We start from the raw sequence: 13,018 nt of genomic DNA, 5'->3' as shown, positions 1-13,018 counted from the left end.
TTTGGTGCCCCAGTTCACCAGGTGACTGGGACAAAATGGGTAGGACGAAGCACTCAGCAGGCTGGGAGTCTCCATACCCGCACAGTCCTGCTGGCAGGAACGTGCCTGGCATTGTGTCCGTGCCCAGGGAGGTCAGGAGTGAACACGGGATCCTTGCTTCTTGTAGGAGTCTTCCACGCATCTCTGTAAAAGGGAAAAGAGGACTTGCAATAAGCAAGTGCATTTAAATGAGTTATTGTTCGTTTCCCAGCCGGGAGGATTCAGAGCAGCACCAGTAACAGGCACCATCGTGCGCACCTCAGCACAGAGCCAGGGAAAACTCACTGCAGAGCCACTGTCCCTGCGCCGTGCCGAGCGTGGGGTGCCTGCCCGGCTCGTCAGCCCGGACCCTAACACGGCCGCTGCTCCCTCCACAGGTGCAGAGCTTCCTGCGGGGCTGGCTGTGCCGGAGGAAGTGGAAGACGATCATCCAGGACTACATCAGGTCCCCCCACGCCGACAGCATGCGCAAGAGGAACCAGGTCGTCTTCAGCATGCTGGAGGCAGAGGCTGAGTACGTCCAGCAGCTCCACATCCTCGTCAACAACTTCCTGCGGCCGCTGCGGATGGCAGCCAGCTCCAAGAAGCCTCCCATCACGCACGACGATGTCAGCAGCATATTCCTCAACAGGTGAGCGCTCCAACAGCTCTGTGGCACTCCGGCAGAGCCAGCAGCCTCCGGGCAGGTGTTGGTGTCTGCAGCCCGCTGCCCTCCCCCGGGAACGGGTGTTCGGGTGCTCGGTGTCGGTGGGCTCCCTAGGAGCCTGCAGCCTGGTCCCCAAAGCTATGGATGGAAGCTCACCATCCCCATGGGACAGCGGCACAAGCAGCCCACTGAGTGCTTGGCACTGACACGAGGAGGTGCCCTGGGGGCTGATGCTCCAGGTAGTGGGTCGGGGCTGCCAAGAGCCTGTCTGTATGAGGTCCTGGCTCTGGCAGTGGGGTGGACGGTGTCCTTTGGCATTAATGGCAGCTCGTAGGTAACAACGGATGAGTAAAGTGGGGAGGATGCAGGTCTCATGTGAGATGCTATGGAGGGGCAGGTGTAGCCTCTTCTGCAGCTGCGACAGGGGGTCACAGCTGCTGCAAAGCGTGCCGAGAGTGGCCGTGCCTGGGTGCTGGCAGGGATGGGAGGTGGCACTCACTGGCTCCAGCCAGGCCACGGTGATGCCAAGTGTGTCAGTGGTACGTGCCAGGTTTAATGGCAGCTGCAATGGCTCTGTCCCCTGGATGGTACCGACACCACCAGCAAGTCTTACCAGCCAGCCCTGCCAGCCCTGGAGGTGCTGACCACATGTCCCTTGTGGAGGGGACCATCTCCAGGAGCAGTGCTTGTGGCTCCTGGTGTTCGCTCCTGCACCTCTCCACGTCCCTTGCTGCTGCTGCTGCTGCTGTGAGCTTCCCAGACTGCATGGGGAGCAGGGAGGGACCCAAACTGCAGAACCCAAATTCCAGTTTTCCCCCACATCTGGGCTTGCGTGGAGCCAGCACCTCGTCTTAGGCTGGTGCAGGCAAAGCAAGCGCTCCCAAGCACCCCTCCTCTGCCTTGTCTCATCTCCATGGCCTGAAGTAGGTTCCTTGCCGTGAGGTCTCTTGTAGAGAGAGGTCAGCTCAGAGCTCCAGCCAGGAGCACCCTGTCCTGCCGAGGCTGGGGAGAGCAGGGGTGCCCTGGGCGGGCAGCATCATCAGGGCAGGGAGGCAGATGGGCATCTTGAAGGGCTGCACGCCCACCTGGCATCGCCCGCCTGCGGGAGCGGGGCTGCCCTGGCTTGGCACAGCTCTGCCTGCCATTGTGCCCTCCTCGGCAAAAGCTTTTGCCCATTCCTGCTCTGCCTGGCCTGGCGGGCAGCAGGAGTGGTCAGGCAGGGCTGGAGAGTGTGGGGCATGTCTGGGTAGGGCAGAGGCAGAGCTGCCTGGCCAGGAGAATGCAAAGGTGATTTATCGACTGCTGGAAATCAAACAAACCCCATGCCTCACTGTCGGCAAGGGACAGGTACCTGCAGAAGACATCAGTCTCCCAAAGGGAGTGGAACCGATAGCCAAGGGGATTATTAATTAGCTCCCACCCTGCAGCTAATGGGGTCGGGGGTGCGCACAGCGTCAAATGGTGGGTGCTGAGGGCAGGGGAGCTCACAGTGCTTTCGCCCCGCTGTCAGCACTGCTCTGTGGGGCTGGGCTGGGAGGGGCGGCTGGCTCATTCCCCTACAGGAAGGGGGGTCTGGGCTCCCCTGCGTTTCGGGCTTGACTTCTGAGGGGAGCTTCAGGCTGCTCGGTTTCTCCCTCTCCTCCTCTGTCCTCATCCACCACTCCCTGTGTGTGTCTGGGGACCCTCTCTGTACCCCACCTTGTGCAGCCGCCTCCCCAGCCAGTCCGAGGGCTCTCCTGCTGGTGATTTCATCTAGTTACTCATTATTTGCCACTTGTTCATTTGTCTTTTCACCCCTTGGTTTATCTTTCAGCGAAACGATCATGTTTTTGCACCAAATCTTTTACCAAGGCCTGAAGGCAAGGATATCCAGCTGGCCGACACTCGTGCTGGGTGAGTGCATGTTGCCTCTTCACTGTGTTTCCTTCCCACTCGCTGGTAGAGCCGAGCCCGTGCTCCTCCTCCTCATGCAACTCAACAGGCATTTTGCAGGAGTGAAATGCATTGCACAGCACGTCGTTGCTCATTCACGTTGGTCGCGGAGGCGAGGACCGGAGCAAAAAACCCCAGAGAAACCCAGTTCCTGCGTTCCTGGTTCTGCTGGGCGGTGGAAGGGGTGGGCTGGACCGTGCATGGGAGAGCTGATGCTGAAGAGCATTGCTGTGCCCGATTAGACCCTCAGCTGGCTCTCCAGGGTGTTTTTAAAACCCAAACTGTGCAGAATTGGGGCTTGCACAAGCAGCAAGAGGGCCCGGAGGGTGCCCTGGGTGGGACCCTGGGGTGAGGAGGGTCAGGAGCTGGGGGGGCTGTGGTGGGACCCCAGGGCATGGGCTGGACCAGCACACCCACCTTCTCACCGCCTCTCTGCTCGCAGCTGACTTGTTCGACATCCTGCTGCCCATGCTGAACATCTACCAGGAGTTTGTGAGGAACCACCAGTACAGCCTGCAGATCCTGGCACACTGCAAGCAGAACCGGGACTTTGACAAGCTGCTGAAGCACTACGAGGCCAAGCCCGACTGCGAGGAGAGGACCCTGGAGACCTTTCTGACCTACCCCATGTTCCAGGTGATTGCTGGTGCTGGGATCGGCCCCAGAGATGCCACCACAGCGCTGGCAGCGAGGGATGGGCTGGGTGGTTCAAACCCCAGCCCCACAGCAGGCATTGGGTGGTGGGGAGGCAAAGCCTGGACGAAGATGGCCTGGGGCTGCACCCTGCATGGTCCCACACTGCTCCTGGGACCTGCTCAGGCCATTGCTGGGCTCGTTGGTGCTGTGGGAGGACTCTGTGGGTGAAGCTGCTGGCTTCCCGATTACCCCACACTTCTGGGATACGGATGGGGCACAGCAGGGTCCAGGGCAAAACCCCACGCCGTTCCCTCCCTCTTCATTAAGTTTTAGCACAAGGAGCTTTGAAGCTTTCTTAACCTCCCAGATTCGGGGGTCTGAGGCACAGTGTCCCCAGCCACGGCGGCTCTGGGAGCAGCGCAGTGTGGGCGCCCGCAATCCTCTGTGCCCCCCTGCATCCCGCCCGGCCCCTGCACTGTGCCGTGGCTGATGGCCCGCTCTGCTCTGTTCTGCCGCAGATCCCCAGGTACATCCTGACGCTGCACGAACTGCTGGCTCACACCCCCCACGAGCATGTGGAGAGGAACAGCCTGGATTACGCCAAGTCCAAGCTGGAAGAGCTGTCCAGGTCAGACCCACTGCTGCCCATCCCTGCCTGCCCCCATCTGTCCTGGCAGCGGGGGCTACGGGACCGGGAGCAGCTCTTGCACCCGGGTGGTTCAGGGTGGTGGAGGGGCTCTTGGGCAGGCTGCTGGCACAGTGTGCTACCCTTCTGGTGGGCAGGGGCTGGGGCAGGCAGACCCCGACCCACAGGGTTTGGAGAGGGTGCAGTGCCAGTGGGACCGGGTGTTCGTAACAGCACCCGCAGGGTGAAGCCGGTGGAGACGGTGATGGAGGGCTGTGCTGTCCCCCTGGGGTGGGATGCAGAGAAGCTCAGTCCTCAGTTCTCTCGGAGCCCATCGGCCATTCCTGACAAGGATGAAATCCCTCGTGAGCCGTTGGCACGGGGACATCTGCCTGCTCGTGCAGGGGGTGCTGTGGGTGGCATCATCATGGGGAGCTTGCCCAGGTGCCTCCGGCTGCCCACGCACCCTGCCTGCTGCTCAGGCACAGGCAGCAAGCAAAGCCCTGCACCAAAGGTGTCCTGCGCCGTTTTAGCTGGGACCTGCCCTCCCGTTGCCCTCGTCTTCTGTGCTTCGAAGGCTGAGACGTTCCAGTGCCATCTCCTGCCCTCCTGTGCCAATCCGTCCCTGGGGCCAGCAGGATGGGAGCCTGGCTGCTTCTGGCTGTGGGCTGTGTTTTCCAGGGCTCCTTAATGAGGAAATATGAGGTTTGGAGGGATGGGATGGCTCTGAAGGTCTGGCTCTGTCCTCCTCTGTCTGGCGTGGCTTTGCTGCTGGGTGCTGGTGGGGCTGTCCCATGGGAAGGGGCCAAGTGCCTCCAAGATCCCTGCAACGAGCACCCAGGAATTGGCCGCGATTCTCCGTTTCTGATCCTCTCCCTCCGCAGGCCATGGACCGAAGCGTTCTGTGTGTCCTGTGCCAGCGTATTGTGACGGCGCCAAATTCACCAGTGCTTCTCGGTCCTGAGGCGATCCACAAAGAGTTACCATCCCTTTTCCCACTCCTCAAGGAGCAGGGATGTTGGAGGGGGCTGGTGACGGGGGGGATCTGTCTGGCCTAAATCTGAATTTTGTGATTTCCAAGCAAGAAGTGCTCACGTTTCAATATTTAGAAATCTGGAGGTACGGTCCAGGCTGATGTGTAGGTTACCTCCTGAGCTCCCAGGTCTGTATAGATACAGATGACTGCTGTAATTCCCTTGATATTCCTTTGGGTTTGGTCTTATGTAGCGCAGCCCCTGTCGTGTCCAAAGGGATCTTCTGGTAAAAGTGCAAATCTCATCCGAGCTCCAATTTTCTCTTCTCCCTCCTTCAGGATAATGCATGATGAAGTGAGTGAGACCGAAAATATTCGAAAAAATCTGGCGATAGAGAGGATGATTATCGAAGGGTGTGAAATTCTGCTGGACACCAGCCAGACTTTTGTAAGACAAGGTACTGTGTTTGTGTGGATGTCCCTCCCCTCCGCGGTTAATGCAAAGCCCTGCAGCCCCCGTCCACCTGTCCCCGCATCCCTCTGCGGCGTGGTCTGGTGAGCTGTGACATTTAAGTATATAACCCATTTCTGAGTTTTCTCTGCTCCAAAGCCCCTCACTTTCAGACAGTCTCGGCACTGCATTTTTTTGCATCACGGAGCAGGATGTGCATTTTAGCGGTTACTGATTTCCTACCACCAGAGAAGTAGCAGGATGCATCCTGACCTCCTGGGCATGTTCGGTCCCAGAGGAGCACCCATGCGATGTGGGTGCAAGGGTGGGCTGGGGGCCATGGCTGCTGCTCCCCTGGTCTCTGGGGCCCCAATAACTCACACAGCCGGTGGCTCATGGGGCCAGTCCCAGCCCTGGTACTTGGGGACACACTTGCCATTGCCCCGCTCCGGGCACACAGTGATGCCCCGCTCCCGGGGACCGTGCCCTGCAAAACTGTCCCTGATGCCGATGCCAGGGACGGATCTCTCCCCTGCGTAGGGTCCCTCATCCAAGTGCCGATGTCGGAGAAAGGGAAGATCACACGGGGGCGGCTGGGCTCCCTCTCACTGAAGAAGGAGGGCGAGCGGCAGTGCTTCCTCTTCTCCAAGCACTTGATCATCTGCACCAGGGGCTCCGGAGGCAAGCTGCATCTGACCAAGGTGCGGAGGGTGGGGGGGCTTGGCAGCCCCCAGCGAAGGGTCTGGCAGCTGCCGGGCTTGGAGCAGGCGGGCGGGTGAATTTGTTTCACGTGGTCCAGATGCCTTGTCAGTGATGTGCAGAGCTCTGAGTCATGGGCAAAGATGAGAAACTGCAAGTTCTCGATAAAAGAAGTTATCCTGATTTGCAGCAGAAACCTTGACAATCTATTCAGTGAGAAACTTAAATTATAGCCTAGGTTTGTACATAACGCTTACAGTCTCCTCCGGTCCGCTCCCAAGACTCATGCTTTTGTTGGTGGAAGTTTTGTAGCTAATTGAGCAAGAATCTTACAGAAATTGCTCATTACTGGCATTAAATTATCAGTTTGAAAAATTACAGTCCATGGCAAAGAGTTGATAATTACAACAACAGACTTTTGGAAAATTTAATTTAAAGCTCATATTAAATAATTTATAAACAAATTAGTTGATTGGTTATACAAGGAAAACTGTGATATCCCAGCAGTCAGTAACTGCTTCTTTCCCAGTGAAAGCAGACGCTGCGCTGGCCGCTTGCTGTGTGTGCACCCACAGCGGCATCGCCCTGTCCCCATCCCCAGGGCAGTGGGCTGCGACGTGGGGCGGGGGGCCGGGGCAGCCCCCAGCCACCCGGCGGGGGGATCCTGCCACTGAGCCCCGACTCCCACCCCTGCAGAACGGCGTGATCTCCCTCATTGACTGCACGCTGATAGAGGAGCAGGAGAGCACCGACGAGGACGGTAGGTGCCCCCGCGGCCCCGTGCCGGTCAGACTTCTCTTGGGGCATGCCCAGGGCCCCGCTCAGCCCCCACCCGTGGGCACGGGGTGGGGGGGTTGGCTTCTGCGTGTCCCAGAGGGTGCAGTCGCAGCTACTCCAGGACCCTCTTTGCTGAGGTTGCCAGCACCACCAGCACAGCAGACCATCTCCCACTGGGCACCGCAGGCGGTTTTGGGTTTTGCAGCGTGGTCACCCCATTGCCAGGGGGGACAAAGCCCTGACCCAGCAGGGCCAGGGAGGTGCCAGGGCTGTGGGTCCCACTGGAGGCTGCACTTAACGCCAGAGCCTTGGCAGAAGGTTGCTGCCAGCCCCGGCAATGTTTTCCCCGGTTGGAGGCAGCTGCCGTGTTCCGTGGCTGGGGACCGATGGCAGCATGGTCAGTGCTGCCAGTGTCCCTGTCTGCACGTGGTGTCCTCCTGGGCATTGCTGCCATCCGTCCATGTGGCGTAAAACCAACTGCAGCAGAGTTGGAGCAAATTCAGATGCTGAATAGATTCAAGGAAGTCATGATCTACTGGCTGGATTTAATTAATTAAGTAAATTATTTACTGTGAACCAAACAGATGCACATTTATGCAAGTCTGACCTTCCTGAGGCAGTCAGGGAGTATCACAGCTCAGTGGAGCAAGTGGAAAAAGGCAAAGATGCTGGATGTCCTCAGCCAGGCCAGCTTAACTGCAGACTTGTGAAAAAACCCAGGCTCCTTTCTCTTGTCCTTGTGATGAGTTTTCTAACACGTGCTGGGGAGCCAGGTTCTCCCCTGGCACGCAGCGCCGGGGCCCCAGCAGCGAGGCCGTGCTGCGCTCGTGGCGTGCAGACTTTACTTTGCAAACACGGAGCCTTTGCCCAGCAAACCTGTCGTGCCCTTGCTGCAGACAACCCACAAAATGCAACAAACTCCTTAAAACCTTAATAAAAGCTATGCTGGGGGAGAGAGGGTGGGGAAGTCTTTTCACAATCACTGTATGTGGTTTTTCCTTTTCCAAAGCAAAAACATCAGGGCAAGACATCGACCATCTTGACTTCAAAATTGTGGTGGAGCCAAAAGATTCCTCATCTTTTACGGTTATCCTCGTGGCCTCGTCCAGGCAGGAGAAGGCTGCATGGACCAGCGACATCAGCCAGGTAGGACAGACCTGGCAAGGAGGTGATGTTGGGGCGCAGAGTGCCTGGGGATGAGCAGCCACCACGGGATTTCTGCTCGGCTGCCCCTATGCAGGCTGCTGCAGCGGCTCTGGGCACCCAGAATTAATACTTGGCATTTGCTGTGTGGCTGCGGTTCTGCTGCCTGCCCTTGGGCTGTGGCTGCAGCGGTAGTGCCTGGCTGGGTTTGCACCCTGGGTACTTTCCCAGCACCGTTGAGGTGCTCGCAACCTGCTGTGGGCTGAGGTCTCACTTCACTGGGCTGCTGTGAACAGCACGGGTGGATGACCAAGCCTTGGGCACCCAGGGAGAGCAGTTCCATGCAGTGGGTGACTTGGAGCTGGGGTGCACCAAGAGCCCAGCCATCACTGAAAGCTTTCTCGTGTCTGGTAGCTCCAAGAGGAGGAGGTGGAGGAGGAAGGGGACACAGCCACAGCAGGTGGGAGCAGGGTCTGTCCCACTGGTGCTCTGCCTGCACATGTAGATCTGTGGTTTGGATTTCTCCTCTGACTCAGACATCTGGTACAATTTACATGTGCTCATCGTTTGCTTTATGCAAATGACTTTGAAGATATTTTTTCCCAGGTGGGAGGAAGAGAAAAAGTTATCTGTTAAATAGGGATTGCCTCCTGGCCACCTCTGTTGTACCACGTTCTTGCCTGAGTCGCCTTGCCGAGCTTCAGTCCTCAATGAGAGCCATGGGCAGGAGCTGGGGTCTGGCCCCACGCAGGGAGGTGGCTCCCAGCCGCAGTCAGCCAGCAGCTCCTGGTCCCACTCTGCGCAGGGGCTGGGGCCGGTCCTACCCGCATGGGGGTCTCCAGCCCACAGTCCTGCCCAGCAAAGCCCTGGGTGGTCAGCCGGCAGTGAAGGGACTGGTGCCATTCTGCTGCTCGCTGGGTCTCCCTCTGAGAGCATCCAGCAGCGCAGGCTGGGAGGGGAGTTTAATTATGGCGGTACAGGATGAGAGCAGGTTTCTGGCAATTCTCGCAATACCTTTGTGTCTGCCAGCACATCCTGAGCCTGGGCTGGGTCCATAGTGGGAGACCTGAGGAGCAGCTCTGGGTGATGCTTCCCCCAGAACAGGGATGCAGGAGCATTATCATGGAGCTCCTGTTTTCAGGTGGAAGCTCTTGCCCTTCCCAGCCCTGGTGTCCCATCAGGAGCGGCAGATGCAGCTAACAAGGACGTGTCTTGTCTGGATAAGACCAAGCTTGGGCTCTCTTATGGTCCAAGCCGGGCAGGCAGCGGGGCTGCCCTCACTGCCGCTGCCCTCTCCCACCTCCCATCCATGTCTCTTCCAGTGCGTGGACAACATCCGCTGCAACGGCCTCATGATGAACGCCTTCGAGGAGAACTCCAAGGTCACCGTTCCCCAGATGATCAAGTGAGTGCTGCCACGGCTGTGTGCTGCGGAGAGCCCCGGGCTCTGCCCGGCCCCATGGCACAGCTCCCGTGGCAGCCGAACGCTGCCGAAAGCCCTGGGAGCCTGGCGGCTTTCCCATGTGCTCAGGCTCTCGGGTGTGCTGTTCCCAGCACGGTGATTAGGAGTGCTAATTATCTGGGAGAGGAGATTTGTGTGGGGAGGTGGGAAGGTGGAAGGGGAGAGCGCAGAGGAAAAAATAATAATAGTAAAGGGAGAGGGGTGTGAAACCCCCAGAGGAGAGGGGCACAGGGGGCTGTCATCCCTGTGGGTGCTGGGGTGCAAGGGCTGCCCTGGCCTGAGGAGGGACACATGTGGCACGAGGGGTGCCGGGCACAGCCGGTAGGATGGGGCAGTGTGGGGGGCGTCCTCACCACATCGACCACCCACGCTGCTGTGGGCCTGCTGTCACGCATGGGAAAGGGTCTTGGTTCGTGGGTGTCCCCCAGGGACAGTCCTTCCACGTTTTTTGCACAAACCTCAGCTTGTTGAGCACTGTGCAATGTTTCCACCCGTTGTGGGGTGCGGATTTCCTAGCTTTCCCCTGGGAGTATTCCTGCCTGTGTTTTATGTAGGGACACCCCATACGAACGAGGCTCCTTTGCTGCCGAGAACCTGTACTGCTTTCCATGGTCCCCACACATCTCGGGGGGGAAGCTGCTCGCACGAAGCAGCTCTTGGTTTCGTTCCAGGCTGGAACCACAGATATCTTGTTTCTCTGCAGGTCTGATGCCAGCTTGTATTGTGATGATGTTGACATTAGGTTCAGTAAAACGATGAATTCCTGCAAGGTCCTGCAGATCCGCTATGCAAGCGTGGAGCGGCTCCTGGAGAGGCTGACGGACCTGCGGTTCCTGAGCATCGACTTTCTGAACACGTTCCTGCATTCGTACCGCGTCTTCACCACTGCCCTCGTCGTCCTCGACAAGCTCATCACGATCTACAAGAAGCCGATCAGTGCCATCCCTGCACGGTGAGGCTGCGCGCGGCATCGCTGCAAGGGCCCGTGCCGGTGACCTGTCCTGCCCCTGAAGGACCGGCAGAGTTCATGGAGTGGCTGCGGCATCACTCCTCTGTCCCAAGTCAGTCCTCTGCTCCCCAGACCTGCCTGGTCGTGGTGCCACCCCAGGGCTGTTTCACCTGGTCCCCATGAGTTGTGATACCTGCAAATCGGGGAAGCAGATAAACCCGCGCTCTGCGGGTGTCCCCGCTCCTGCGAGGGCCAAGCGGTGGGAGCAGGGCAGCAGGGGCTCGTGCCGGCTGTGCTGTGCCCGGGGGGATGCCCCGGACACCCAGCGCTGCTGGAGCTGCCAATGGGGGATCTCCACGACCTCTTGGGCAGAGTAGGTGTGAGTTCGGCCTTTCCCTGTCTCTCCACCAAGGTCCCTGGAGCTCCTGTTTGCAAACAGCCAGAACAACAAGCTGCTGTACGGCGAGCCCCCCAAGTCCCCCAGAGCCAACCGCAAGTTCTCCTCGCCTCCCCCTCTCTCCATCACCAAGTCCTCGTCCCCCAGCCGGCGGAGGAAGCTCTCCCTCAACATCCCCATCATCACAGGAGGGAAGGCGCTGGACCTGGCTGCTCTCAGCTGCTCCTCCAACGGCTATGCAAGCATGTACTCCTCCATGGCTCCCTTCAGTAAGACCACCCTGGACATAAACAAACTGTACGTGTCCAGTAACTATCCCAATAAAATCCCTGATGAAGGAGAAGCCGCCTCAGAAAAGCAAGAGGAGTCACTGCCAAGCAAGCAAAGTAAGTTGCTGTGGGTTTGCAGGCGGGTGGGTGTCCGGCCCAGGCAGCCAGCAGGGAAGGGGCCGGTTTTGGTGGGTGCTCTGCAAGGGGTACAGGGACATGTGCGGGGGATTGGGCACCCCGTGCTCGGGGGCTTTGTGGCAGCCCTGGCCTGAGCTGGGGCAGGCAGCCTGGCTGTGTGCTGGCGAGGGGTGGATGCAGGGAGCCTCCAGCCCCACAAGCAGGCACGCAGCAGCCCCCCGTGTGCTGGGGAGACCAGTGGCAGTGGTGGTGGTGCTCCTGGTGATGCGGTGGCTTGTGTGGTGTGGCTTCCAGGAAGCCCAGCGATGGGATACTGGGGGAAGAGAGCTGGAGCTGAGTGAGTAAAGCACCGCAAAGGCCACAGGTCATTGCCCCATTGAGCATCCCTCTGCCCCCCTGCGCTGACGTCCCTGGGCATGGCTTTGAGCACAGCAGTGGAGGACGAGGCTCCCCACTGCTGTAGCCCCGCGAGACTGATTCGGCAGTGCAGACCCCAGGGACCCTCTGACTTTAGCACTCGCCGTGGCGTTTGTGGCTGTGGGCTGAGCTGCGCTCCCCACCCACTGCGCAGGGACGGGCCCAGCACTCGCACTGCCCCATCTGCACTGGGATCACACTCAGCACCCAGCACCCTGAGCTGGGACCCACTGGCTGCGGGGCACTGCCTCAGGGCTGGACCCCTGTGCAAGCAAGGCTGTGTGCACGACTCTGGCACTGCTAGCAGTTTCCCTGTCTTTAACAAAAACGGGAACAGGCTGCAGGCTCTCTGTTTGCACCTCGATGTTATCCTCTCCCTTGCCGCAGGTTGTGCGAACACCCTCTGTGCCCTGGTGCCCAAGCAGGGGCTCCGAGAGGGGTGAAGCCGGTCTGTGGGGTAGCCGTAGGTGAGGGCAGAGGACAGCCCAGCCAGAGGCGGGGGACAGACTGCCCCAGCTCCTCCTGCAGCCCTTCTCTGGGTGATTTCCCAGTGCCTGTGCCCTGCGAGGGAGGTACTGCATCCCACCCCATCGCTGCGCATGGGGTGCAAGGGCTGGAGCTCGCCTGCGGTCCGGCTTGCTGTCACCAGCCCTGGGCAGAGCCTCCGAGCTGGTGATGAATGCACCATGCACGGCACAAAGAGCTCCTGCCTCCTGTGGGTTGTGTCCTACCTGAAAGCTGAGTATGTTGTAATAACAAAACAAAAAAACCCACCCACCACAAAAAAAAACCACCCCAAAGAAACCCAGAGTAACTGTGGGAGTCTGTACCTTTCCTGTTCTTGGTTGCTCTGTGCCCAGCTGGAATGATTCAGACTTTAGGGAAATCTGGAAGAGCTAAAATGTGGCTGCAACATGCACGTGTCCAGCAGTGATGGTAACTGGGTTCCCTGTTCCTCCCAGGCTCAGAGGTATCTGTAAGGGAAGAGTCGGACACAGATCCCAACCAGAGCGATGAAGCAGAAGCTGAAACTTCCCCAACAAAATCTCCGACAACTCCTAAGTCCATCAAGTGCAAAAATTCATCAGGTAACAAGTGAGCCAAGACCTGTCCTGCTCAGGAGTTGCCCAGGGCTGCCTGCTGACCTTGAACCTGGCTGTGCAGAGCCGATAGAGGTGCAGGTGTAAAACTGAAGCAGACATGAGAAAGAGCAGGACTTTACCCTTTATTTTCCTGCAAGGGGACAGGGAAGCACAGAACCCTCCACCCCTAACACAGAGCTGTTCTGCACATCTTACCAGGTCTTCTCACCCCTTTCCTCCCCTCTTGAGCCTGATCTGGTGCTTTAGGAGCGAGTTACGCTGCTCGAAATGTGAGCCTGCACTGGCATCAAGCATAATTTATCTGCTCGAGTCTCCCCTGTAGCTATCTTAACACTGTCTATAGCACCTTGTTGGCTTCATTC

General features: G+C 58.7%; 1 protein-coding gene across 1 annotated transcript in view; it reads left to right on the top strand.

Annotated features, from left to right (window-relative positions):
• RASGRF1 (Ras protein specific guanine nucleotide releasing factor 1) overlaps window positions 1-13,018 on the top strand; it is a 43,811-nt gene that overhangs the window by 18,512 nt on the left and 12,281 nt on the right. Inside the window, exons 5-16 of the mRNA XM_075043899.1 lie at window positions 417-670; window positions 2,499-2,578; window positions 3,060-3,253; window positions 3,772-3,881; window positions 5,191-5,309; window positions 5,843-6,003; window positions 6,698-6,761; window positions 7,788-7,924; window positions 9,244-9,326; window positions 10,087-10,335; window positions 10,745-11,115; window positions 12,516-12,641. Coding sequence (XP_074900000.1) covers window positions 417-670; window positions 2,499-2,578; window positions 3,060-3,253; window positions 3,772-3,881; window positions 5,191-5,309; window positions 5,843-6,003; window positions 6,698-6,761; window positions 7,788-7,924; window positions 9,244-9,326; window positions 10,087-10,335; window positions 10,745-11,115; window positions 12,516-12,641 — 1,948 coding nt within the window. The remainder of the gene's footprint in view (window positions 1-416; window positions 671-2,498; window positions 2,579-3,059; window positions 3,254-3,771; window positions 3,882-5,190; window positions 5,310-5,842; window positions 6,004-6,697; window positions 6,762-7,787; window positions 7,925-9,243; window positions 9,327-10,086; window positions 10,336-10,744; window positions 11,116-12,515; window positions 12,642-13,018) is intronic.

The sequence above is a fragment of the Buteo buteo genome, chromosome 13, assembly GCF_964188355.1.
Source record: "Buteo buteo chromosome 13, bButBut1.hap1.1, whole genome shotgun sequence".
NCBI lineage: Eukaryota > Metazoa > Chordata > Aves > Accipitriformes > Accipitridae > Buteo > Buteo buteo.
The sequence above is the reverse complement of the archived record's forward strand: the minus strand, read 5'-3'. Positions and strand labels throughout refer to the sequence as shown.